This window comes from Scaptodrosophila lebanonensis, unplaced genomic scaffold (assembly GCF_003285725.1).
Source record: "Scaptodrosophila lebanonensis strain 11010-0011.00,11010-0021.00 unplaced genomic scaffold, SlebRS2 tig00000080-arrow-pilon, whole genome shotgun sequence".
In the NCBI taxonomy this organism is placed as follows: Eukaryota; Metazoa; Arthropoda; class Insecta; order Diptera; family Drosophilidae; genus Scaptodrosophila; species Scaptodrosophila lebanonensis.
Window position 1 is genome coordinate 2,812,792 of NW_022060561.1, and position 24,694 is coordinate 2,837,485.

Sequence of the window (24,694 nt, forward strand, 5' to 3'; positions counted from 1 at the left end):
CAACCACGACTTTGATCATGAAAAAAGAATCCTAATGGCTCTAAAACCAACCCATGGTCTTCCACTTTCTTCTTCTCTTGTTTAGGAGACTCCGTTGGCTTCTTTGCTCTATTGCTCTATTATTAAAGGTGACTTAATTCATTAAAAAAGAAATCTATCTGAAATAGTATTTCGTTATTTCTGTTTTGTTTGAAGATTCTTCTTCAATACTTAAAATATATGTGACACTAATACTTTTGCAAATAGTCAGCACTCAGTCGAATTCAATTGAAGAGGTCTTTGTACTACTGTCAATAGATATCATAAATAAGTATATTTAATAAATTTTAGGAGAATTTTTTGAGTGACTGAACCCTATCTTGGATATGTGTACTATACATATAGTTCTATGCCTTTAGTGTCGCTATCGATAAACAGTCCGTATTACTGCTTGTTTTCTCAGTTAAAGAATGAACTTATTATGCAGTTTTGATCGGAAAATCCAACTCTTCTAAAGTAAGATTATTTGTATTTTACTCAGTAAGCTACAAACTTGAAGGCGATTTTTATTTCAGCCCATGTTAATTTTTAAGTGTAGCTTACTGAACCAGGTTGTTTATAGAGGCTTGTTTAAGCTTAGACTATTCGAGAAATTAAGCATAACGCTATTTTTTCATGGATGTAATTAGTATGCTACTGTACTCCACTTTATTTAAAAGAAATTACTGTAATATATGAGGTTTGTTGGACGGCCACCTCCATTCGTTGCTTGGCCTTCCAGTCCTACTTTAATTTCTCGCCTTCCCACTCCGAGAGAGTTGATGAATTGCACTCGTTTGTCAGACATCAGAGACCACGGCTACTGCCGTAGCTCATCAAAGGACGTATGTAGAAGAAGACCCTTAGCCTTAGCCAATGCACAGCTGCCACCCTTAAGGCAGAGCACATCCTGTGAACTTTTCCCGCAGCTCATCCCAACCTATCACAACGACTGAGGACTGTTTGGTGTTGTTTTGTTTGCAGTATCAAAGCACTTATCGATTGCTAATTTGCCTCAACATACTTGTACTCGTACGTTGCGAGCAAACTTTGCCCTTGAATAGCATTTTTGGCATATGGATGTCGCCAGCACAACCATAGACGAGTACTCGTAGAAGTTGCCAAACATTTATCATAAAAGTCGGGCGACAACGCCAATTGTTGGCTCATTAGAAACTCATTTAAAAACAATTTAGCACGTTAATGCAAAATAAATCTATAAGCCGAATAGCAATATCAACAACACCAGCAACAACACGAGGAAAAACTCGTCGCCTGCTTAAGATACAGATATATGTACATACTTGTACATATGTGTGTGTCTGGCAGACGTGCAGCGAAGTTCGCAAGTAAAATATATACATATATATACTATATATATATATAAACACATTACGCGATTAAGTTGCTGCGACTGCTGGCAAGTGTGAGCATTAAATGCAAATGTCATTTGTAGCAAATGATGTTTAAAATTTTTATGCTACAGTTTCTTTTTTCTTCTTGTTGTCGTGGTTGTTGTTGTAGCTTCTTGAGCCCGGTTTGCTGCTTAAGCAAATGTCATTAGTATGCGTCAACGACAGTGCACAGGATTGAAGCTGCTGCTGCTCATTTGACGTCCAAAACTTGCGCCCGACAAAAATTGCTTGTGGCAGGCAGGCTTCGGCTAACAGACTGACAGACTGACGGACTGAATGACTGCCATTCGGGCCTTCCCTCTGACACTTGACAGTTCTGTCGCATGTGCAGCACACAGAGCGACGTGAAGGCGTTCACATTTTGTCAACGGAAGAGGCAAGCCAGAAGCCAAAGCAAAACGGCATGTCATAAACATGAAATTTGCACAAAACTGCCATTTTTATAAGGTGTCAACAGCAAATATGCCAACACACACTCCTACACATAAGCACACACATACACACATACACATACGAGTATGTGCACGTTATGGCTTTTGACTTTGACGTTCAAAAACACACACCCCTATGGAATTGTTTCCAAGTCTTCAACTGCGAGAGCCGAACAAAAAAAATAGAATGTTATAAGCAGCTAAGAACGATTCGACTTCAAATCGTAAATAAGTTTATTCGATTATATTGCGGTAAGAAAATAGATGTAGAAGATGTAAAATAGCTTCGACTGTGGCAACCAAATGTAGAAGAAATATTAGAAATTCAGAGAGGAATTGTCTGTGAGAATAAAAAAAAAATTAGATGGAAGTGAAACTTAGTGGATATTTTGGAGTAATTTAATTTAAGTCCATTTTTTTCGATCGTTAAGATTGCCTTTATAATTTCTCAACAAAGGTGGATGGCTAATGTACATTTGGCTTGAAATTATTATCGCTGTTGGTTATCGAAGAAAAGGGCTAGAAACAATAAGTAATCATAAAATGGCTAGAAAATCCTCCAAAAATCCAAAAATGACTAAAAACAGCGCTAGAAAATCAGCTTTATATGGCAAGAAAGTCTACTAAAAACTTACTATAAATAATTAGAAGCTCAACTGAAAATGGGTATAAAAATATAAATAGCTAGAAAATGGATAGAAAACTCGCTAAAAATTACTATGAGAACAACTAATAATAACTAAAAAACGATAAAGAAAATAGCTAGAAGCACAACTATGTATAAATAGCCAGAAAATTGCAAGAAATAGAAAATAAAAAATCGACTAACAATTGATGGAATGAAGCGCTATAAAATTACTAGAAATTATTCCTAAATAACTAAAAAACTATAGAAACAACGCTAGAAAATCAGCTATAAGTAGCAACCACTAAAAATTTACTATAAAATTGATAGACAACGCGTCAAAAATGACAATAAGAAAAGAAAACGATCTAGAAAATAGCCAAAAGCACAACTATGTATAAGTAGCCAGAATGGCAAGAAGTAGAGTATCGCAATGGCTAGAAGAACCGCTAGAAAATGCACTACAAATTGACGGACATAAAAACTATAAAATGGCTAGAAACATCACTATTAATAGCTATAAAACCCACAGTAAAAACCAACCTGGAAAACCCGAAAACCACAAGAAATGGTGACTCTTAAAAATCAGGACCTACTAGATAGGCATAAATAATATATTTTACAATTAGAATCATGCAATCAGTTGTTATGGAATATGAGCAATAGGAGTTTGTTTACAGTTTGTTTACATTTCGGATTTTAAAGTTCATACTAGAGCTGGTTTTTGTTTACATTCATAAATTCAAGCTGGTCTACTTGCTGTTCACTTATCTACGACTGTTACCGCGCTTTTGGTTTCGTCACAGAAAAGGTTGACGCTCCAGCATTGAAAACCCGCACATAAGAAGTTTCACTTCTAAAATATGAAAGCCCCCTTTAATTTCCAAAGAAGGTAACTTTAATGCGCGACCTTCTACAGCCAGATGGTTTTATTTATTTTCAGAAATTTAAATTGGAAAATTGTAACGCACACTTCTTTTTGGTTGAACCCTCGCTTCTGCTCGTATATTAGCTTAACCGAAAACCTTAAGTGCCAATGTGCTGCGAGGGTTTGATGTTTGCCGTGCTGCCGTATTGCCGTTTGCTGTGCATATCATTACAAGTGCCCAATGCCATCGTGCATGTATCTTTTAATGGCTTAAGTCGTTACTGCAGCTGCTACCGCCCGTTGTTAACGATTTTTTGTTGTTTACACTGCCAAGTTATTAATGACAAGCACCTAGCTATACTATATACATAGGATGTATGGCACGAGTATGGTGCCACAACGACATCAGCTTTCATATGCAGATGCCGGCTTGATGGCATGGTGGAATGGTGGGCTGTTCGCCTTCATCTGCATTACAAACGAGGAGAAAGCGCTACATGTCCACCTTGAACTACATATATTAAATTTGTATCATGCGGGCTCTGTCACTGCCTCACCAACTGACGGACTGATGGACGGATGGACTGACTGCATGACTGACTGACTGTGTGACAGACGTGCCTGTCTCTCTGTCTGTCTGTCTGTCTGTCTGTCTGTCAGTCAGGACTGTGACAATGCACCAGCATGAAATATCTTTAATTAAAATTTGTATAAAGATAAATGGGTTCTGATATCTAAGACCAACCTAGTCGCAAAGTTTTTATTGCCTGCACCACAGATAAAGGCAAAAATTGTAAAATAAATTGGCAAACCGGCTCGGCACATTGGACAAAGGCTTAAGCATATGCTTCAATGGCCAAGCCTAGCTGCGATGAGTAGAAGTGGGAAGAATACACACTCACACAGACATCGCCTAGATTGAAAAGGGATTCGAATCAAGGCGCTTTGACAGGCCAGTGCAAGCCTGCGGCATTGGCTACCAGCTCTCTGGACATCCACATACTACGAGCACTCGTATATATAGTACATACATATGCTTATCCTAACAAAGTTTTGATATCATTTCATTTGCTTTGAGTGTCTCTGCTTAAGCCTTTGCACAAATTGGAGGACACTGCACAAAAAAAGCTGCTTAGCCGTAAAGCAACGAAAGATTTGAATATTTTAGGTACTCAGCCAAAGAATAACTTGCAATGCAAATAGTTGAGATAGTGCTAGCTATCTAAGAGCTAGACAGTCATAAAAAAACTTAAGGAATTTGTTCGATAAAAATCCTAATAATAATAGTAATTAGTAATATTTCTAATACACACATCATTCGCAACAAAATACTTTTCCTGCTGGGCTTACTTATTGAAGCTGGTATTTCTCAACTGATCTATAGATTTTTTTTCAATTATATTTTTGGGGAAAAAATATTAGAAAAATTAAAAAAATTAATATAACTAATAAAAATTTAGACCACTTTAAAACTTAGTAATAAGTACTAACAAAATACACACTTACCAATGCAAATAGCACCAACTTTAAAGCCCATTAAAGCCAAACTGCGTACAGTGGAAAGACTTGATTTATATTTCGAACAACTATTGCCATAAACACATACCTAAAAGAAAAAAGAAAAAACAAAAATGAAAACAAAAATTCTCTTATGAACTCATTAAACAAATATATAAAAAAAACTTTCTATTATCATACTCTGCTCTTTTTATAAATTTAATTTTCATTTCATTTCTTTTTTTTTGGCATTATCTTCATTTTTTGCTTTTCGTTTTGTTTTGCGTTTCTTCAAACAAAAACAACGTTTATTTTTATGAACAAAAATGCGTTTGTAGGACGAGAAAAATCAACTTCTTATAACGAATCTTTGGCTTTCGTTGGTAAGTTTGAACTTAAACTGAAAAACCCATAAACATAAAAACCTTATCTAAATATAGCTGTATCTTAAATAATATCTCATGCTTTAAACACCATGTATATCATAAATAAAACTAAGATTCATTTGTTAGCTATACATGGAGTTACTGTAGTTAGTCTGACTGGTCTATATATAGCTAACAAAATGTATTGCCTGCCCATAATTTAGACACACACGGCCACCATCTGACCATGAATGCCTGTTGTTGAAACTCAAATGTTGAACTCTCTGATCTGCTGTCTTTTGTCTTCAAGAGGCGAGCCTATCTTTTTCAAATCTTTCAATACTCGTATGTTTTTAAGCTTCAGAGAGAAAGAAATTCCTCTCAATTAATTGTCTAAATCTAAAACTATTTTCCACAAACTGTGTACAAACTTTGCAGACTTTGCAATGATAATGGAATTTCTTTTGAATGTGTGGCTTAGCTCGTGTGTGTTTTAAATTATTTAAACGTAATCATTTAAATTGCAATTAAATACGAATCTAACTGTTTAAATAAATACGCTTTATTAACAACAGCTACAACAGAACTACTACTTCCATACTCACACACCTACAAACAAACAAACAAACAAACAAACATACATAAATACATACATACATACATACTTACCTTGATAGCTAAACCTAAAACTACTCTCTCTTGTGTTCCATTGCATTTATTTTTAAGTAGCAGATTAGGTTTTTCTTATCAACTTTATTTCATTTTAGTTCTAGCTTTTAACATTTTCAAAAAAAAAATAAAATAAAAATATTAAACGGCAACAAATTTAGTTTCTCTCTTGCTTTGCCATTTTTTAAGAGCAACTAAAAACCAACACGTAAACAAAGCCAAACAAACAAAAACGGTTCTATAAATAACAAAAACAACAACAACAACAACAACAAGAAAACCACAACACTGCATGTTAAAAAAAATTAAACATATAGGGTAGTGCATGCCTTGCATTTGTTTAATAACGTAGTACGTGTTCGTAACGTGCCTTTTAAGTTGATCGAATGAAGAGCCTGCAGCCTGCAGCCTGCTGCCCTGGCTCCTGTTAAGCCATCAAAATGTTATTGCATAACAATTGCATGTGTGTGTGTGTGAGAGAGAGAGAGAGAAGAAGAAGGAGGGTGCGGCTGTGCTTATCTCATTCATTAAAAATAATAAAAGCTACAGTATGTATAGCTGTGTGTGAACGGAAGTGCAAGGGGAAATATTACACAATTTTTTCCATACACACCTATTTCCGACCAAGCTCGTTGCACTTGTCGTGGCTTGTCAATTTATGAAATTAATTAAATTATTTATTTAACACGTAAATTGTTATTAAAAGTGTGTTGTGCGTACGCAAGTGTGTGTGTGTGTGTAATGTATTGGCGCTCAATGTTTAAGCCAAGGCCCATTTGTAATTGGTTGTGGGAGCCATTTATTCTCACCATTGCCATTCGCTTGGCATTGTCACGCCATCGAATTTTAGCCACAATATGATTGATGGGGCCATATGCCATTGATAAACTGACAGTTTGAAATTGCGTACGAATGTTGGTAAATTTTCATCATCATCATCAACGGACATTTGTAATTTAAATTTTGTGTAACCGAAGGACAGCCGATAAATGTCAAAGTGTAAAATATGCATACGATATTTTGATTGCTACAGTGGTGCATAAACCAAAAGTCTATATAGCTATATACATAGCTATGCATTACAGTTGTAAAGTTAGTCGATAATGTATATTTATTGTTATGGATTAGCTGGCTCAGTTAGCTTTCATGTCTAAAAAGCTGAACTATCAAAATTATTGTTAGCATGGCGGTAACTACGAAGTTCTTAGAGCAATCGAAATATAAAAGTATCTATCATTTTTATTTTATTACATGAATAAGTGATACTGATTTATACGAAATAATTAATCAATTTTTCGTATATCTACTCCGCTTGTGTTGCTAATGAGGATTTGCGATTAGGATTAGTTGACATTTTATTGATGCTTTATAAAACAACATTGTTAGAATCTTTAACACTATTTTAAATTTGGAAATGAATAATTTGGGAGGCAACATTTAAATTGATTAATGTTTTAAAGCAGTAACTTTATTTTCATATTTACAAAGAATATAAATAATTCACTCTGACAAATAGAATAAGCTCTTCGAAGTCAATATTAGTTTTGAAAAACATTAAACAACTCAACTCTATCTACATTACATAAAGTAATGGCATTTGTGGGCCATAGCTTGGAGAAATAATAACAATGAGGAGAATTAAGGTGACAATGCTAATATCTTTAATCTTTAATAAACATTATTGCCCCTCTGTGGCAATCGAACTAAATTCACTATTTCGTTACGCAATACTCTGCTTAATTATATCATGTTAGCACTGTCATGTATACCTTTATTTACACGTGTATTTATACATACATATGTATGTATGTGGAGTGTCCATCTCAGATGGCAAAACGAGCTGTAAAATACTTTTCCCATTTGGAAAAGCCACTTCAATCTTCAACTGTTTTTACAGCTGTCATAAAAACCGCATGGAACAATAATAGCAGCAGCAGACAAACAAATGAAAAACAAAATAAAATATTTAAATACACACATGTACTCATACATATGTATGTGTATTTAAATTTAAAGTCAAAACGGGGAATGCAAAGTCTAGCATGTAATTAAATTTTTTGTGATTTTAAAAAGGCTGCTTTGTGGCTTCAGAATATGAATGTGAATACGACTGCGACTGCGAATGTGAATGCGAATGAGAAAGGACAAGACAATTGCATGCTCTAAAAATGCCACAAATGTGTTAAATTATAAACTCAACAACAACAACAGCAGCAGAAACAACAACCACAACGACAAGAGCAACAGCTAAACAGAGGGAAAACTTTGCTGATTATATGACATGAACATGGAACCACTTGTAGGCAAGCCACAAAATGCAGCACACAAAGATAGGAATGTTGTGGGTGAGAGGGAGAGACACTCGGAACAGGGGACAACGGGCAGAGGTTGGAGGACATAGGATAGACAGAGATAAACAGCGACACATAACCGCAAAGTGACACAAAGCAGTGAGTCGGGAGCGGGAGAGGGCAGTAACGGATCAGACCAACATTAACGGAATGTTGGCGGACTGCAGCGACATCTGCGGGTGTGTGATGTGTGTGTGTGTGTGTGTGTGAGTGTGTGTATAAGAGAAAACAGATATATGTGCATACTCAGAGACTTGACTTAAAAAAATGTCAAGTTTTATTTTATGCAGCATCCAGCATGTACTCGCATTTGTAGAATTGCCTGACGTAACAGCTTGTTGTTGTTTTGTCTGTAATTTAACATTCACTCACTAACAGCATTGCGCGCAACTGTACTTTGTAATGAAATATGTATGTAATGCCTGCTGCACGCTTTACGCTTTAAATTCATTTTTATCAGCTCTTGTGTGCATTCCCCCGCTCTCCCAGTCTTCCCAATCCAACAACTTTTGTATCTTCACTGCAACTTATGTCGCATTTTCATTTAACTGCTAGGTTTTTTTCTCCAGGCTCGAACAGCGTCTCTTGCACAACAGACGCTGTTCAGTCATCATAATTGCTAGCCTATAACTACAGAAAGCATCATTATGTCTCTTACTAACATTTCAATTGTATATATGTTTTCAAAAAACACAAGGAATGGAATGATTACAATCTGCGCTGGAATGAAACAGAATATGGCAACGTCAAAGATCTGCGCATTACGCCAAACAAGCTGTGGAAGCCCGATGTCCTCATGTACAATAGGTAAGTTGTCCACGTTTTGTTGCAATAATGCAGCTTAATAAATGACTATAACCAAGACTAATCCGATCAAAATTGAGATATTGATTATGCGCTACAAATATACAGCTAATAGAGCAGTCTTAAGGTCTACTCATATGTCAATACTACAGTCTACCAACTAGGTATAACCAACAAAAACAGATACAATCTTTATAGCTTTAACATATTTTGTAAAACTCATTACTGAATCAGCGGTAAGTTAAGCGATTTGTGCTTCGCTAACTGAAAGCAAATCTACTTCAATACATACTATATTTATAGTGCCTGATCCGTAGCAGGATCAATATTATTATTATTTTTATTGTTTTTTGTTCTTAGTTAATAGTTATAGTTCTGTTTTGAGTTGATACTTATTTAAATGTAGTTGGATTGTGCACTTGCTTTGTGTTTATAAATGAAAAAAATATATATATTCATATACTCGTATATTTATGCGTTATGTAGCCTTTAGTGGCCTATAAAGAGCAAGTTTACTTGCGAGTATAGAGCTATTCGGCTATAAGCTTTACTTAGGCGCAATAGAACTTTGATTCGAAATAAATATTACTAAAATACTTAATAATATACTATACGAAGTTATTAAAACCGAGCTCTTATAAGTCTATTACACTTTAGAATTGATACGACTTAACACTGCTACATTGTTGACATTGCACTGTAAACTGTTTAGCCTGCTTTTAAAAGAGCTGATAAGCTTTACATAGACTATAATCGAATCAGATTCAGATGTCAAACTTCCTGTTAACAGTCAGCTTTTGAGATCAAATATTATTAAAATACTTTGTATCACCCTACTTTTTGACGAATTTTTCAAAATTGAATTCTTTTAAGTCTACTACACTTTAGAAAAGATACGACTTTACACTGCAAAATTGTTGACATTGCATTGTTAAGCTTTACAGAAATGCTGCAATTTGTACAGCCTGCTATTAGAAGAGCTGTGAAACTTTACATAGACTATAATCGAATCAGATTCAGATGCTGTTAACAGTCAGCTTTTGAGATCAAATATTATTAAAATACTTAGTATCACCCTACTTTATGACGAATTTTTCAAAATTAAGTTCTTTTAAGTCTGCTTAACTTTAGAAAAGATACGACTTTACACTGCAAAATTGTTGACATTGCATTGTTAAGCTTTACAGAAATGCTGCAATTTGTACAGCCTGCTATTAGAAGAGCTGATAAACTTTACATAGACTATAATCGAATCAGATTCAGATGTCAAACTTCCTGTTAACAGTCAGCTTTTGAGATCAAATATTATTAAAATACTTAGTATCACCCTACTTTATGACGAATTTTTCAAAATTAAGTTCTTTTAAGTCTGCTTAACTTTAGAAAACATACGACTTTACACTGCAAAATTGTTGACATTGCATTGTTAAGCTTTACAGAAATGCTGCAATTTGTACAGCCTGTTTTTAAAAGAGCAATTAAAGTTTACATAAAATGTAGGCAAAGCTGATTCTGTCAACCGATTGCTGTTAACAGCCAGCTTTTAACTTTCTCTTTATGTATTGAGATCAAACTGCTATGCAATTCTAAGCTTCTAGCTCCACAGCTATAGTGTTTTCAAAAACACAAAGACTGTATAGAAACAACAAATATTCTCTTTGTTTTTTAACAGTAGTCGGCAGCTGGATAAGTGCTTTCAAACCTGATATAGCCTCAATACATTGCTCTTCCACAAAAAGCATGCCCTTTTTGGCTGTTGAGTGCCATCTCCACACGGCGAGTTGTTTTCGAAGGCTGCACAGTTAATTGGCAAATGAGCATATACAGCAGACACTTCGTACTGGCTACCGAATGTGACACCTTTCATCATGTTCTCAATATGCCTGACAAACCATTTCTCCACCTTCAGTGTGCGCTTGTCGAACACATGTACAGAACCCGTGCCAGTCTGTTGTTCACTTGTTCTCCTCTTTGCTGGGTAATTGTTACAATACGACCCTTTAATATACCTCGCACTATTTTGAGCTGATTGGTCGACATTTTACACCGACAGGAAAAAAAACCGTTAAAATAGCTGTTATAGTTTGCTGCTGTTATTTGAACTTTTCTACTAAAGAATGCTTTTCTTCTTCTAAGATCTTATCTCATTGCCTTTAAGTTATTTGAAATATAATTGTTAAAGCAATTGATAAGAATATCCGTCTCTATTTCTGAACAAGTCACAATCTTTTCATATGAAATGACTTTGTTTACAATGATTAATTGCCAGAGCTTTGTAAAAGCAGTGGTTTACTCTCTTTGTCTCTCTTTAGTTCTAATTTGTAATAGACTTAAAAAAGCAATTCTAACAATATACAAATATGCGAATATAGGAGTTCTATTGCATCTAAATGTATCTAGCCAACTAATTTGTTAACAAAGATATGCGTTTGTTGAGTTAATTACTTAGTTCCGTTAAAGTTATTTTGTGTTTTTCATTTAGCAATACTGATTGCATATAAAACTGTTTGTATATGCCTTATTAACAAAAAATAAAAATAAAACCTAAACCAATACCATCAAAAAAGCTAACGTATGTGCAATATACTTAAAGCATACTTATCACACATAATCCACTCGCTATTGTTTGTGTGTCTATTAATGCGATAGCAAAACATATACTTGATATCCTTAAGTTTTTCGTTTCAACTAAATATTTACCCTTCAATGTTACCCACTTATGATTTGCCCTCGATGTTTATGTTGAACAAACAGATGAAATTTGCAAAAACAAAGCGAAAAACTTCACTTCAACGTAAACATGCCTACATTTTGTTTACTTCAATAAGAGTAGTTTACACGCAGTGGTGTCTAGTGGGACTGTACATTGTCAGCTTGCCGTTTATGTGGGCGTCACATTGTAATTGGATTCGTAATGCTAAGCGAACGTACCATTCTAATACTTATAACTAACATAACCTAAAAATCGCCAAATAATCAAAGAAAACAAAATCAAAAAAACTCAATTAAATTAATTCATGCCGTATAGCTTAAATAATATCTCTTTGACTAAACTCCGAAAACTAAAATATATTTGTTTAACCAGAATGTTATGCAAGTAGTTTGTTTGAAACAACAGCTCAAGAAAAAAAACAAAAAAAAAAGAAAAGAAGAAAATAGAATACATACAAATATGTTTGCGATTGCTTAATGAGCACAATTTTGCTCGATTTCGAAAGACAACTAGAAAAATTGTTCAACAATATGCTGGTGTAATATTTCTGGTTAGACGTTCAGTACTTGAATTTATTTAGCCGCTAAAAACAAAAAAACAAAACGTTTCTGTTGTATTTGTCGTAGTTTGCAAAACAAAACACAAACCAATGGCAAAATAGATTTTCAAGTATTGTGCATGAGAAATCAAATCCCTCGTACTAAATAAAACATGCTAAATAAAGAAGACGCATATATAAATCAACAATAAAAACAAAACAAAAAAAAAACAAAAAAAAACACAAAAAGAAAATATATATCATACTTATATCAACAAGTAACTGTTAAATGCTAGAGCAAGGTATTAGCAAATTTTACTTTGTTGGCACCCGTTAAATTGTCCCACTGTTCTATTACCACACGCACACACACACTAACACACAATCCCAACTAAAACACAAACACCAAACACCTAACTAATATACAAATATACTATATTTATTTATATTCGTTAGTACTAACAAAAGCTTAAATAAATGTTTAAAAACAAAACTGTCATACATAATTAAGTCATAACATTTTTAGTTAACGATAAATACAACTAAATACGACATGTTACTAAACCAAAAACAAAACATTAGTTAGTCTAAAATGCAATGCTCAATCAACAGAAAACACGTTCTGCGCATTCATAGCACATATAAGATGTACATACGTACTATATATTCGTATATAACAAATGCAAGCACATCACCATATTCTGTAGGATCTCTGTAGGATAGGGTATTTATTTTCATGGCTTGTAAAACTCTTTAAATGTTCAGACCTGTTTCAACTTTTGTAGATAACAGAGAATCTGTTTTGTTCTTTTTTTAATTTGGAAAGTCTAGCTGGAAACATACATTCCAGATTACCGTTTTTTCCACCACTTTCTGAATAATTAATAATAACCATTCCGAAAGCAGTCCCTCAAACAAAAGTATAGGACATACCAACGCTTTCCGCAATCATAAGCAACATATGCTTCTAAATAGATAATAATTAGAACACATCAATAACTAAAAACAAAATTATTACATAAGAAAGCTCTCGAATGGCGCTTAATTTCCCTCAAAGAAAAAGCAATACGTACAATCATTTAAATGCAGAAAGAAAAACTTAAAAAGGGAAGGAAAAACTTAAAAGACGTAAATTTTCATTGTATTTGAAACAGGCCTGCACATACTAGAATTTATTTTTTAACTTCGATAACTTTAAAAAGCTTTTAAATAATCAACAACCACCTTACTTCAAGCTGTTTCTATATACATTTTAGTAATTTTTCTACAGTTTTTTCTACAATTATGTAAAGTGCTAGAAAATGCTTGGAAACAGAAAAACAGAAATTTATTGATTTAAAATACTTCCTCAAATCAGCTCATTATGCAAAAAAAAAACGAAACCCAAGCTTGCGTTTCATATTTCCAGCTGAAAGCTTTCATAACCACTTCTCCATTACATGCTGTACACTATTACGAAACAATTAGACAGAATGTCTGTTAAATATACATTACAATAATTATACATATATATGTGCATATAATATACATAGATGCGTGTGTGTCAGTGTCTGTGTTTAAAAATAATAAAAACCTCAGCGCTCGTGTTGCTTAAGCGCCAATTATGCCTTGCAATATTCATCATACGCCCCATAAGCCAGACGAAATGTATTTATTGTGCAGCAATAACCACAAAATTACATATGTTGACGAGTTAACTCGCCATTGCAAATTGGAGTGAATATATGTCTGTATGCGTCTGTGTATGGTGTGTCTGTGTGATGGCCAAAAAATTGCAATTGATGTGCTCACAATAATTACAATTCCATTTCATGCCATGCCGCCATTCGTTGGCCTTAAGCTTTTAAATGTGTTTAAATGTTAGCGTGCCATCAAACAAACATACTCGTACATACATATATTTAACGCTTATATCTATACATAAAAACAGTGTGAATGCGTCTGTCTGTCTGTGGGTGTGTATGTGTGTGTGTATGTATGTGTGCCAATTACAAAAGTAATCAATTGTTGTCGTTGTTTACTCGTACTCTCTGTTTTTGTTGTTTTGTTTTCGTTAAACCTAGCAGCTACTCGTATGTGTTTACTGTCTATACCTATAACTGATTTTATATTTTATACTACTATACATACATATATATAGTATATGTACTTACTTGTTGTCCAGTAATTACCACCCCACTACTGCTACTACTACTGCTACTATAACCACAACTATTGCCGTTGCTCATTGCTATTTATCTTTTAACTCGTGTTGATGTGCGTGCTCTTGTTATCGATGTGTGTGTGTCTAACTAATCGCAATTGCCAGACGGTTGTGCCTAATGGCGCAACAATTGCTGCTTTTAAATTAGAAACTGCAATCAGGACATTGCACGACAGTGCACCAATAGCCTAAGTCAACATGTAAGCTAATTTAAGTCCTGCCTTAAGCTACATTTAAGTGCCACAACGTAAAACATGTGTTAGTATGTACTTAATTAGATATAAGACTTTTGCAAATTCTCTGCCTTTATTCAAATACAGGTTGGCTTAGAAATGGGGGGTAATTGATATTTCATTTCTTGGGCAATTCACTCTTTTAATTTTTGATAAACAAAATTAAATTCAGGCAGCTAGAATTGGAATAGAGTTTCTAATCATAATTTGGCACTTCTTCAGCAATATATTCTTCAATTTCTATTTTCTGCCTTTCTTCAAATACAATTCACTCTGCTAATTTTTGATAAACAAAATTATAGTCAAGCAGCTAGAATGTTTTAAATTATAAATGGTTACTAAATGTTACTAAAGACTGGAATAGAGTTTCTAATCATGTTTTTACAATTCTTCAACAATATCTTCTTCAATTTCTATTTTCTGCCTTTATTCAAAAACAGGTTGGCTTAGAATATTGGCAATTGATGTTTAATTTCTTTAGCAATTCATTCTGTTAATTTTTGATAAACAATAACGAAATAATTGAGGTAGCTGTAATGTTTTAAACTAAATATAAATGCTTACTAAGCGCTGGAAATATAACATACTTGTATGTATAAACAAAGATTGGAATAGAGTTTCTAACCATTTTTTCGCGCTTCTTCAACATTATATTTTTCAATTTCTATTTTAAACCACAATAAGCAGCTTCAAAAGTGTTACTTCAATAGACCCCCATCTAAAATTGCATTCCATGTTTGTTTGTTGCAACCATAATTTTTCCAAGCCTTTTTTAAAACTATTTCTACCTGCCTTAACAGCGCGTGTGCAGACTTAAAATCTTTTAAGTTCTTAAGCCTTAATCAACCACAAAATAACATGAGGCGTTACTGCATTTGCGGCCCATAAAAACCCACTAAGTAAGCTAAAACATTTTAAGCCATAACTTTAAATGTCAAAATTTGTTGGCGCTTTTTGTGCTGTTGGCCACAGCCAGAGAAAAAAGTCGCCCTCTTTTTGAGCTGCCGTGCTGCTTTTTCTTCTTTTTCTCCTGTTCTGTGCTGTTCTGCCTAAAAACTACTTAAATGCCAGAAGTCCCAGAGCAGGCGCAGATTTTACACATTTTGCACGTAAAAAGCGCGTAGCTCTCCATAAACTTTTTGGGGGCCACAAATGAAGACAAATACCGAGTAAGGCAGAGCTGTTGCTTCCCCATACTCGTAAAGCTAAATTATTTGACAGAGTGCATGTGCTTTTTTGTGACGTATGTATTAGCCTCAGCAGCTCTCGTAAATGAACCATAAAGTGTCAAGTTATTTTTCGGCTAATTGCAATTTATATTTTTAGTGCAGATGCTAACTCGAATTGTAAGATTATCACTGAGATAGTAAAAAATTTAACCCTGCTGCAGGCAAGAAGTAGTTTCAGATTAGGCCGACAATATCAAAATTTATTGTATTTGGCTGTTGAAGCGGTTTTTGAAACGCATTTAAAGTCGTTCCGTTGATTTTTAAAGTTTTAGGAATATTTTAAGATTTCTGGGTGGTAACTATACGATCTAGTTGAGCTTTTTAATACAAGTATTTTAACTTAATATTTATGCCGCCAATGTAATATCGTTCAGCTTCGATGAGGCTTTCCAATCTCAACAATTTCCACTTATAATAAAATATATGGTCTGTTCAGTCATTTTCCAGTTAACGTTTTATATCAATTAGCTTTGGAAGTTTAAATGTCATTTCAGCAGTTAGCATTTGCATGCTTCAATCGACAGCAAAAGTTATTTTATTATATATTTATTATATAGAATTAAATAACTAATTAAAGAGCTGCGTATTCCGACTTAAACAGCCTATAGTCAACACCCAATATCGGAGCTATTTATTAATAATCAAAGATAGAATGAACATCCAATTTTTGCTGCTGACAAAGAAAAAAATAATGTTAGAGGGCAATTTGAAATTTTATATCAATCAGCTTTGGAAGTTCAAATGTCATATCAGTTAGCATTTACATCCTTCTATCGACAGTAAAAGTTATTTTATTCTGCAAAGCAATTGAGTAACTAATTTTAGAACTGCGTATACCGATTTAAACAGCCTATAGCATTGGCATAGTTAGAATGAACATAAAAAAAAACGTATCTCAAGCGAGCTTTTTTGGAAACTTGAAATTTTAACAAGATATAAATATTAATTAGAAACAAATTAACTGAAAATGTTAACTTCTGAATAGCTTCTAAAATTTGGCCAGAGTCGGATAAATCGAGTTAGTTTCAGTTGACAGCTGCTCGATTCACTTAAATTATTGGGAAATAAACGCAAAATGTTAAAAAAAATTTAATAGAAAATAACGAAATTAATATTAAATAATCCTATCCCTGTGATAGATACAAAAAAGTTATTTATACCTTTTTAAAAAATTTAAAAATAAAGAAAATCCAACTACTACATATATATGTACATATATCTACAAGTATATGTGAAGTTTCGATGTTGCTGTTTATTTATTTTAACAGACAAGTGTGCGCATTAAATTCACTTCCGTAAATTGTTATTGAAATGCTGGCAACATAATATTATATTTCCATGGCATATGGTTATTGTACAGACATTTTGAAACAAAGCAGAAGTGTTAAAGTTTTGGCCATTAGGTTTTATGCATCAAATGAAGTTAACATGTCAGGCCGCATGAGGAACTCTGAGTGGCACTTCCGTTCTTCTGCCAGCAAGACAAAGGCTTGAGGTAGCTACAACGTGAATAGCGGTCGTAACACGTACGTCTACGTTTAATTTGCATAGCACGCAGCATCCGTTGCTGATTTCGAGCACACAATACATACGAGAGCCCCCGAACCAGTCCGCCCACAGAAGTCATTGGCAACCTAGGCAGGGAAGACCTACGCAACTTCCTGAGCTTCCGCCTGCCGTGCACAATACTCGTAAATAGTGGCAATCTTGGTGGAGAAATAAAATTCATATTGATTAGCTATGTAGAGCAAATGCAGATGTGTAGTCTGGGGAAATCAGTGTATGAGTAGCTTCTTGCTCTCTCATTCGCAATACACTGCTGCTACCGAAACCTTTCGGCTGTCAACTTTATTTGCTAATGAACTGCCACACCACTTCCTGCCACCTCAACGTTTACGCAAACAGTGCCGCACAACTGTATATGTTCAAGTGTATGCTTAAGAACAATGAAAACTAATTGATAATGCTGATCTGTAAATCCTGTATCTATCCCATCTACCACAGAACTACAAATTAAATCGAATTTAAGGCAGCATAGCGATTTGAATTTACTTAATTCAATAACAATAATCATTTTAATAAAATTAAATGCAAAAGACGGCCTCTCTCTGTGTTTCTCAAACCAGACACCTAAGTGAATCCACTCTAACCATCAGAAGCACATTAAATAAAAAAAAAAAATAAATATTAATAATAATTTGTGAAAATTAAATTCAAAGGATAGTCCCCTCTACGCTTGTCATACGAGGCACCTAAGCGAAGCCACTCTAAGCATCAGAAGCATATGAAATCAAATAAATAAAAATAATATATAACAATAAAAATAATTAAATCAAAATACAGCTTTCCCCATACGAGGCACCTAATTGAAGCGATTCTAAGCATCAGTAGAAAATCAAATAATTAAATATAATAATTTATTTTTATGAATCTTTAAAACATAGTCGGGCACTATAAAAAACTACTCAGCTTGCCATTTGCTTACATGTCACTATAATTTAATAGCAGCTTTCCTATGCCAGCTTTTCTATTTGATATACATAGTCCACAGATTTTAAAGATACCTCAGTATAGAATTAGACATTAGAACAAACTCATGGATATTACATTTGATTACCATAACTCCATAAACAAAAACGATATTCTAATAAATGCGATTTTTTCACCGAACTTTCCTATGGTATGGTGTAATGGGACTATATTTGGTTAATAATAAGCTTGATCTGCGTATGAATAGGTCTAGTCTAGATACCAAGTTTGATGGCCCCACTAAGGGACGTTTATACAGACAGACAGCCGGACAAACTAAGTAAAAAATGTTTTTTTCGGGTGGACTTTTACGTTCTACTTTTCCTCGACTTTAGAAACTAAAATGAAGAGGAATATGGTAATAAAATTGTTTCACATTCTAAAGAAAATGTTCCTTAAATAAAATAAATATCCCTGATATTATTTTAAAGAAATTTAGCAATAATTCACTAAATACATGCACAAAATAACAAAATAACAAATAACTACTCTATTGTTGTTTAGTTGAGTCTCTTTTCCAATCAAAAAAGTACATATTTGAAAAGTAAACACAAAAACGAAATATGAATTGCAAAGGCATTCCTCCCCTGCTTGTTTTTCTTCAATTTCAAAAATACTCCAATCGATTGATTGTTTCCCACAGACTATGCATCTATTCTGTTGAATGGCACTGTATACATATACATACATACATACGTAACAGCTAAGAGCTGCGAGCTGAGAGAAGCGTAACAAATACCACTAACTTTTATTTGGTTTAATTTATTAATTCTGCGCAGTGCTGGTTTTTTTTTCCGACTGCTCGGCCGCATGCTGTGTGCCATGCCCAGTGGCCCAATTTCGTCTATATAGGAGCACTCTTATTTATTTGTATATTTTGTATATATGTACTCGTATATATTGGAGTATATTGCTGCCTAATTTGTATGCGTCGCCAGCGCTGCTAATGTGCGGCCATCATTTAGATCAATACCAAGACGTAGTGGCTTGAATCGACGAAGCTACTTATAGATACATACTCGACGCCTACTTTTGGGGCAGGCAGTTGGCTGCCTCGACAACGTGCCTTGTTGCTCGTTATGGGCGCCCATCAACGCCTCTTACGAATCAATCTGCCTGTTTCAATTTTTGGTAATTTGTTTATGGCGATTTCGGCCACATGGGACCTCAGTAAGTGCTGAATGGCTGAATGGCCGAATATGCCATGATTTTTAAGCTGAGTTGAGCCGAGCAGACACTCACTCACAAATATGCGCTGCTACTTAATTGAGATACAACTTTGAACCGCCAATGTCAGTGGCATAAGCGCAGTGGAAAGCTTTCAATTTAATTGCAATATTGTCGGCTGTCTGTTGTAAATCTGAAAGTTGTCGGCCTAAGCCGCATTTGAAGGCCTATAACTCAAAGCGCAGTGTGTTCCAAAAGCGCAAAATTTGACAGTGGTGGCGTTGCTTTACGTAGCTTTGTGGTCGAAACGAACCAACCAACTTACTAACCCAGCAGCCAACCAACCAAGCAGCGAAGCAGCCAAGCAGGCAACATTCATTTTAATAATGCCCGGCAATGATTTTATTTGCATGTTCGCCGTCGAAGGTTAAGCAGGGAGGAGCAGAGAAAGCGAAAAAGCGAAATAGCCCGCAAAATGTTGCTTTCCGTTTTTCTTTTTGTTTTTGCGAGATTAAAATTATCTTCATGTTTACTTTTATTTATGTGCGCCGAACTACCAAAGTCAGATTTGGGTACAGCAACTGGGCTAAGCAACTGACAGTTATTAAGGTATTAGGTCAGGTAGCAGATTAAATGCTGGCCTAACATTTTATTTTAAGTTATTAAAGCAGCCAGTGTATGTTTGAAGGCGCCCAATTAAAAGCTCTTTAGATTAATAGGAAGTCCGATATTCTTTTAACCTATACTATTTCGTGTCTCACGCCCATTCACTTGGCTGCAAATAGCTGATACCTGACCTGTCATGGACATGCCCTGACTTCCGTAAGCAGTCAATGATTAGAGCGCGACACTCAGCTGCTGCTCAGCTCAGCTTCTCAACTTCTCAGAGCCGGGGCGAGTGTAATGGCCGCTAAGCTTTGTCACAGAACACCAGCTGGTGTATGTGGGCCCCTCTCTCTGCTAAGTCCTCATTACAATGGCCACTAAGCACAGCCTAAAATCCACTTAAATGCCACTACGAACATGTGTAAGCCACACGCCCCCTTGACATATCCAACACACACAGCTAGGGCCATTATATGTCATGCAGTTGTGCCAATTAAATGCATTTCATGCCCAGCGAGGCATTGCCCTGCCCTGCCCCGCCCCTCACATGGCCGCACAAATCACAATCCAAATAATGTAAAGTGTTTGCTTCGTAAATTGCGTATACGCCACGTGTTGTTGACCACAAAATGCACAAAAAGCCAGCAAAAGCATAAAATATATTGCAGATGGAGTTAGAAACGACCAACCAGACACTCCTTGCCCAAAATATATACGTGTATATGGAAATTCTCTCGAAATGTTTACGCAGCACATTCTTTGTTTGTTTGTTTGTTTGTTGCTGTCGTTGTTGTTGTTTCTATGTTGCATCAAATCAGTCAGATCTATGTAATTGCATTTTATTGCAACATTTCACAAGCGAGCATTAAATACATCTGCAAAAATGTAGTAGATGCCGAGATATGCGAGACGAATACGCAAAAACGCATACTATATGCTTATACTCGTATGTATAGCTAGTCGGCTGGACCGACATATGGCTGGCATCTCCGGCATGGCTGCAGTTCACTCGGACTTGCACTTCTTTATAACTGGACGCTTTTAGTGGTCAATTTGAAAATGCTCGGACAAGCACACCGCCGCTCAACTGATTAGGTGCATCTTCACAAAGGAATAAGCATTACTTTTATGACTTCGTCAAATTTGATTTAAGGATGCATTCCGAGCAAATATTGTAGTTAATTGCAAGCAAATATTGTGGTATAAACAACAAATCACTCTTATTTTGTTAGATACTCGCATTTTAATGTTGAACAGCAAATTTTATTCCGTAATTTTTAGTCAAGCTCCAATCATAAAGCTTAATAAGCCCACAATAAATTCTTTAATGAAATAATAATAAAAGTACAAATATAAAGAAGCCTTAAAGTTTTTTGAACAAAGTTATAAGCGTTTTATAAACATGCGGAACACCAAAAAATACTTTAAGATATATTTTCCTATTCTAGCATTATTTATTTTTGGTCTTTAATTGAACCGATAAACAGTTACTTATAAGACTTTCAAAAAGAAAGAAATATTTTAAAAGGCTTTTAAAATTGGCAAACATTTTTAAAGCATTTTGTGTCTGACTTAAGCATTTGCAAAGGAACTGTACTTCAGTTCATATATCGCATCGGCTGAAATACCTAAATATTTTCTTTTTACATGAGCATATTACATTCGTCTTTATAAAAACTTGTTCTACAAATTTTATTCTAAGAAATCTCGACATCTATCTTCAATATTTCTAGTTCCGGCAATTTAATAATTGATACTTTAATCTGTGAAATTGGTATTAAAGGCAACGCAAGCTTATAAATTATTTACATTTATGGCTCTTGTCTCGTCTTATTGGCTGCTAATAATTGCTCATAACTGATCAAATTATTGCGCCCATTTTCTTGAGCAGAGCTGTGTATGCATACTCTTATTTATATTTGTAGTTATATTTTTCTGACTATCCATGAGCTTCATTTGCATATGCACAGATATCTGAGAGCATTTCGCATTTGGCTGCTTTCATTTATTTAGTTTAGTTTTGTGCTGACAACAAATATGCAGCAATTCTTTGCGGTCATTGTTTGGGTCATCAAAAGTTGATACCATAAGTGGATGGATGGATGGTCGTTGGATTCAGACGAAATGGATTTGTGCTTAGCGAAAATCGGAGATTTGGCAAAAAAAAAATGAAGAAAAATAAAGAAAAGCTGGAATGTTTGCCACTTCAGTGATATTATGATATTCTGTTGGCTTTCGGGTCATACAATCAAATAAATAATAGGAATGATTTTCACCTTAAGTCTAAAAGAATTATTATTGAACTGTTTATTTCTGGTGCTGCCAATTGAAAAAGGATTTAACATTAAGTACTATAATTAAATAACTTTGAGAATGCTAGGATTTGAAGATTGTTTTATACCCGATGGTCAGACAAACAAGCTATTTGCTTATAAATTCATGAAATATCACAAGTAACACATTATTTTATGAAATGAAAGATCAGTTTATAGGAATTTAAAAAGTAATTAAATAATTTCTCGAAATATTGCCCTACAATTTGAATATTTATTCTTTAAACAAATTAATAAGGTGCACATTGATTGTTTATTGACTTAAAATCTTTTAGGATTAAAAATATTTTGGATCTTTTCGATATTGTTTTGCTGTTGTTCACAAATATCAGAAAGAACAGAAACCTTTAAATAATTTAAAATCTATGAACTCTACACTTTTTAAAAAAAAAAAAAGTAATTTGAAATTGAAAGGGGTTGACCTTAGAGCGCGCAATGGCGATTTAAATTTAGGCCTTAATTTTAAGATATCCATATTTTATATTTAAAATTAAGCTTATCACTAGGCATACGTATTTATTGGCTTGCCCATTGAAATAGTCTAAGAATATTTTTAAGAAATCTCTACGAATCTTCATTTTACTTCACAATAAACACAAAACACTCGCCACACACAACATACCTAATTCCAATTCCTGCTCTTTGAAGCATTTAATTTTTTTTTTTTCAAAAAAATTCAAAACTTTTTTTTTCAACCAGTAAGAACAAAAACAAAGAAAAAACAAAAACAAGAAAAGAAAAGAAGCGCAAATCACAAAATAAATTAAATATGATATCAAAAAATAGAGAAACCAAAAGCTATAAACAAAATAAATACGAATAACGAATGCGAAAGAACGAAAAAATACAATAATGCATAAAATTGTACAATAATTTAGCGCGGATGAGGGATTCGATGGCACGTATCACACCAACATTGTGGTCAAACATAACGGCAGTTGTCTGTACGTGCCCCCTGGTATCTTCAAGAGCACATGCAAGATAGACATCACGTGGTTCCCATTTGATGACCAACATTGCGAAATGAAATTCGGTAGTTGGACTTACGATGGAAATCAGGTAAAGTGTTTGCAATACCACCACAACAAACAGAACTAAGAACTAACAGTACAGTTTTAAAAAAAAGCTGGCTACAGTGAAGCTAGGCTGCGCGTCACTCACACTAACAAACAACAAACGACAAACAACAAACACACTCACACAGAAACACACTCGAATCACGCGAATTTCAAGTCGTGCACTCATACACAGCAATACACGAATCACGCTTTTTGCGCTAACAAATCACACACTTTTTGTGGTCAGACGGGCAAACAATTTGCCTTAAAACCCCCGGAATTTCAATTAAATAGCGCAACAAATCACTTACTTATTTTTTGCAATTGAAATAAATACAACGAGTGCAGTTCAGTGCAAATTATTTGGCTGTCTGACCGCTGCCTAACAAACTCGCACACACGCACCTAACAACTGTAACAGGTGTTAGGCATACGTACATAGGAGGGAGTCGAAATCTACTACCGGTACGAGCTATTTAGTTGACAGTTGCTTTAGGGACTCAGTTCTTCCAAAAGAAATTGAAATCAGGTGGACTTCATGGCGCGTCCTTCTAATTTTATGGTTTCCCAAACTATCTCTCTCTCTCTTGTTCTATTTACCTAAATTATAAACTCCATATTTATTTTATACATATTCTAAATATATTTATCTGTATGCGAAGTCGTAACTACGAACAATTCTTTGCGTTTTTGCGAATTACAAAACCAAAATATATGTGCTAAGCACTATTTATGCAGACTGAACCATATATGGTGTGTGGACTAAAATTTTCAATTCAGAATTGAATATTTTATGTCCACGCATATAGAGTAGAGGTATCTATAGGTTGTTAGCAGCTATAAAGATTTATTTTGGCATATTGTCGCTTACTTTTGGGACCAGAGAACCACAATTTTCAAATTGTTGTGTCTGGCCTGCTGGTAATTGGACATGATGCGAGAATGGAAATCTTTTATAGACATATCTATCCAAAGCTGGAATCATGTGTGAAACGCTATGGCCGTTTCACCTATTTTGCATGGTAGCAGGCTATCCACCCAA

The 24,694-nt window shown here is 34.5% G+C and overlaps 2 protein-coding genes across 2 annotated transcripts in view; one reads left to right on the forward strand and one right to left on the reverse strand.

Moving 5' to 3' along the window:
- Positions 1 to 24,694, reverse strand: part of LOC115625659 (alpha-ketoglutarate-dependent dioxygenase alkB homolog 4) — a 184,139-nt gene that overhangs the window by 131,877 nt on the left and 27,568 nt on the right. Inside the window, exon 3 of the mRNA XM_030520789.1 lies at positions 4,864 to 4,904. The gene's annotated coding sequence lies outside the window, so the exon portion shown is untranslated. The remainder of the gene's footprint in view (positions 1 to 4,863; positions 4,905 to 24,694) is intronic.
- The window catches only part of LOC115625657 (acetylcholine receptor subunit alpha-type acr-16), a 142,284-nt gene that overhangs the window by 98,331 nt on the left and 19,259 nt on the right, over positions 1 to 24,694 (forward strand). The window contains exons 4-5 of the mRNA XM_030520786.1: positions 8,937 to 9,046; positions 23,473 to 23,653. Of these exons, the coding sequence (XP_030376646.1) occupies positions 8,937 to 9,046; positions 23,473 to 23,653 (291 nt within the window). The remainder of the gene's footprint in view (positions 1 to 8,936; positions 9,047 to 23,472; positions 23,654 to 24,694) is intronic.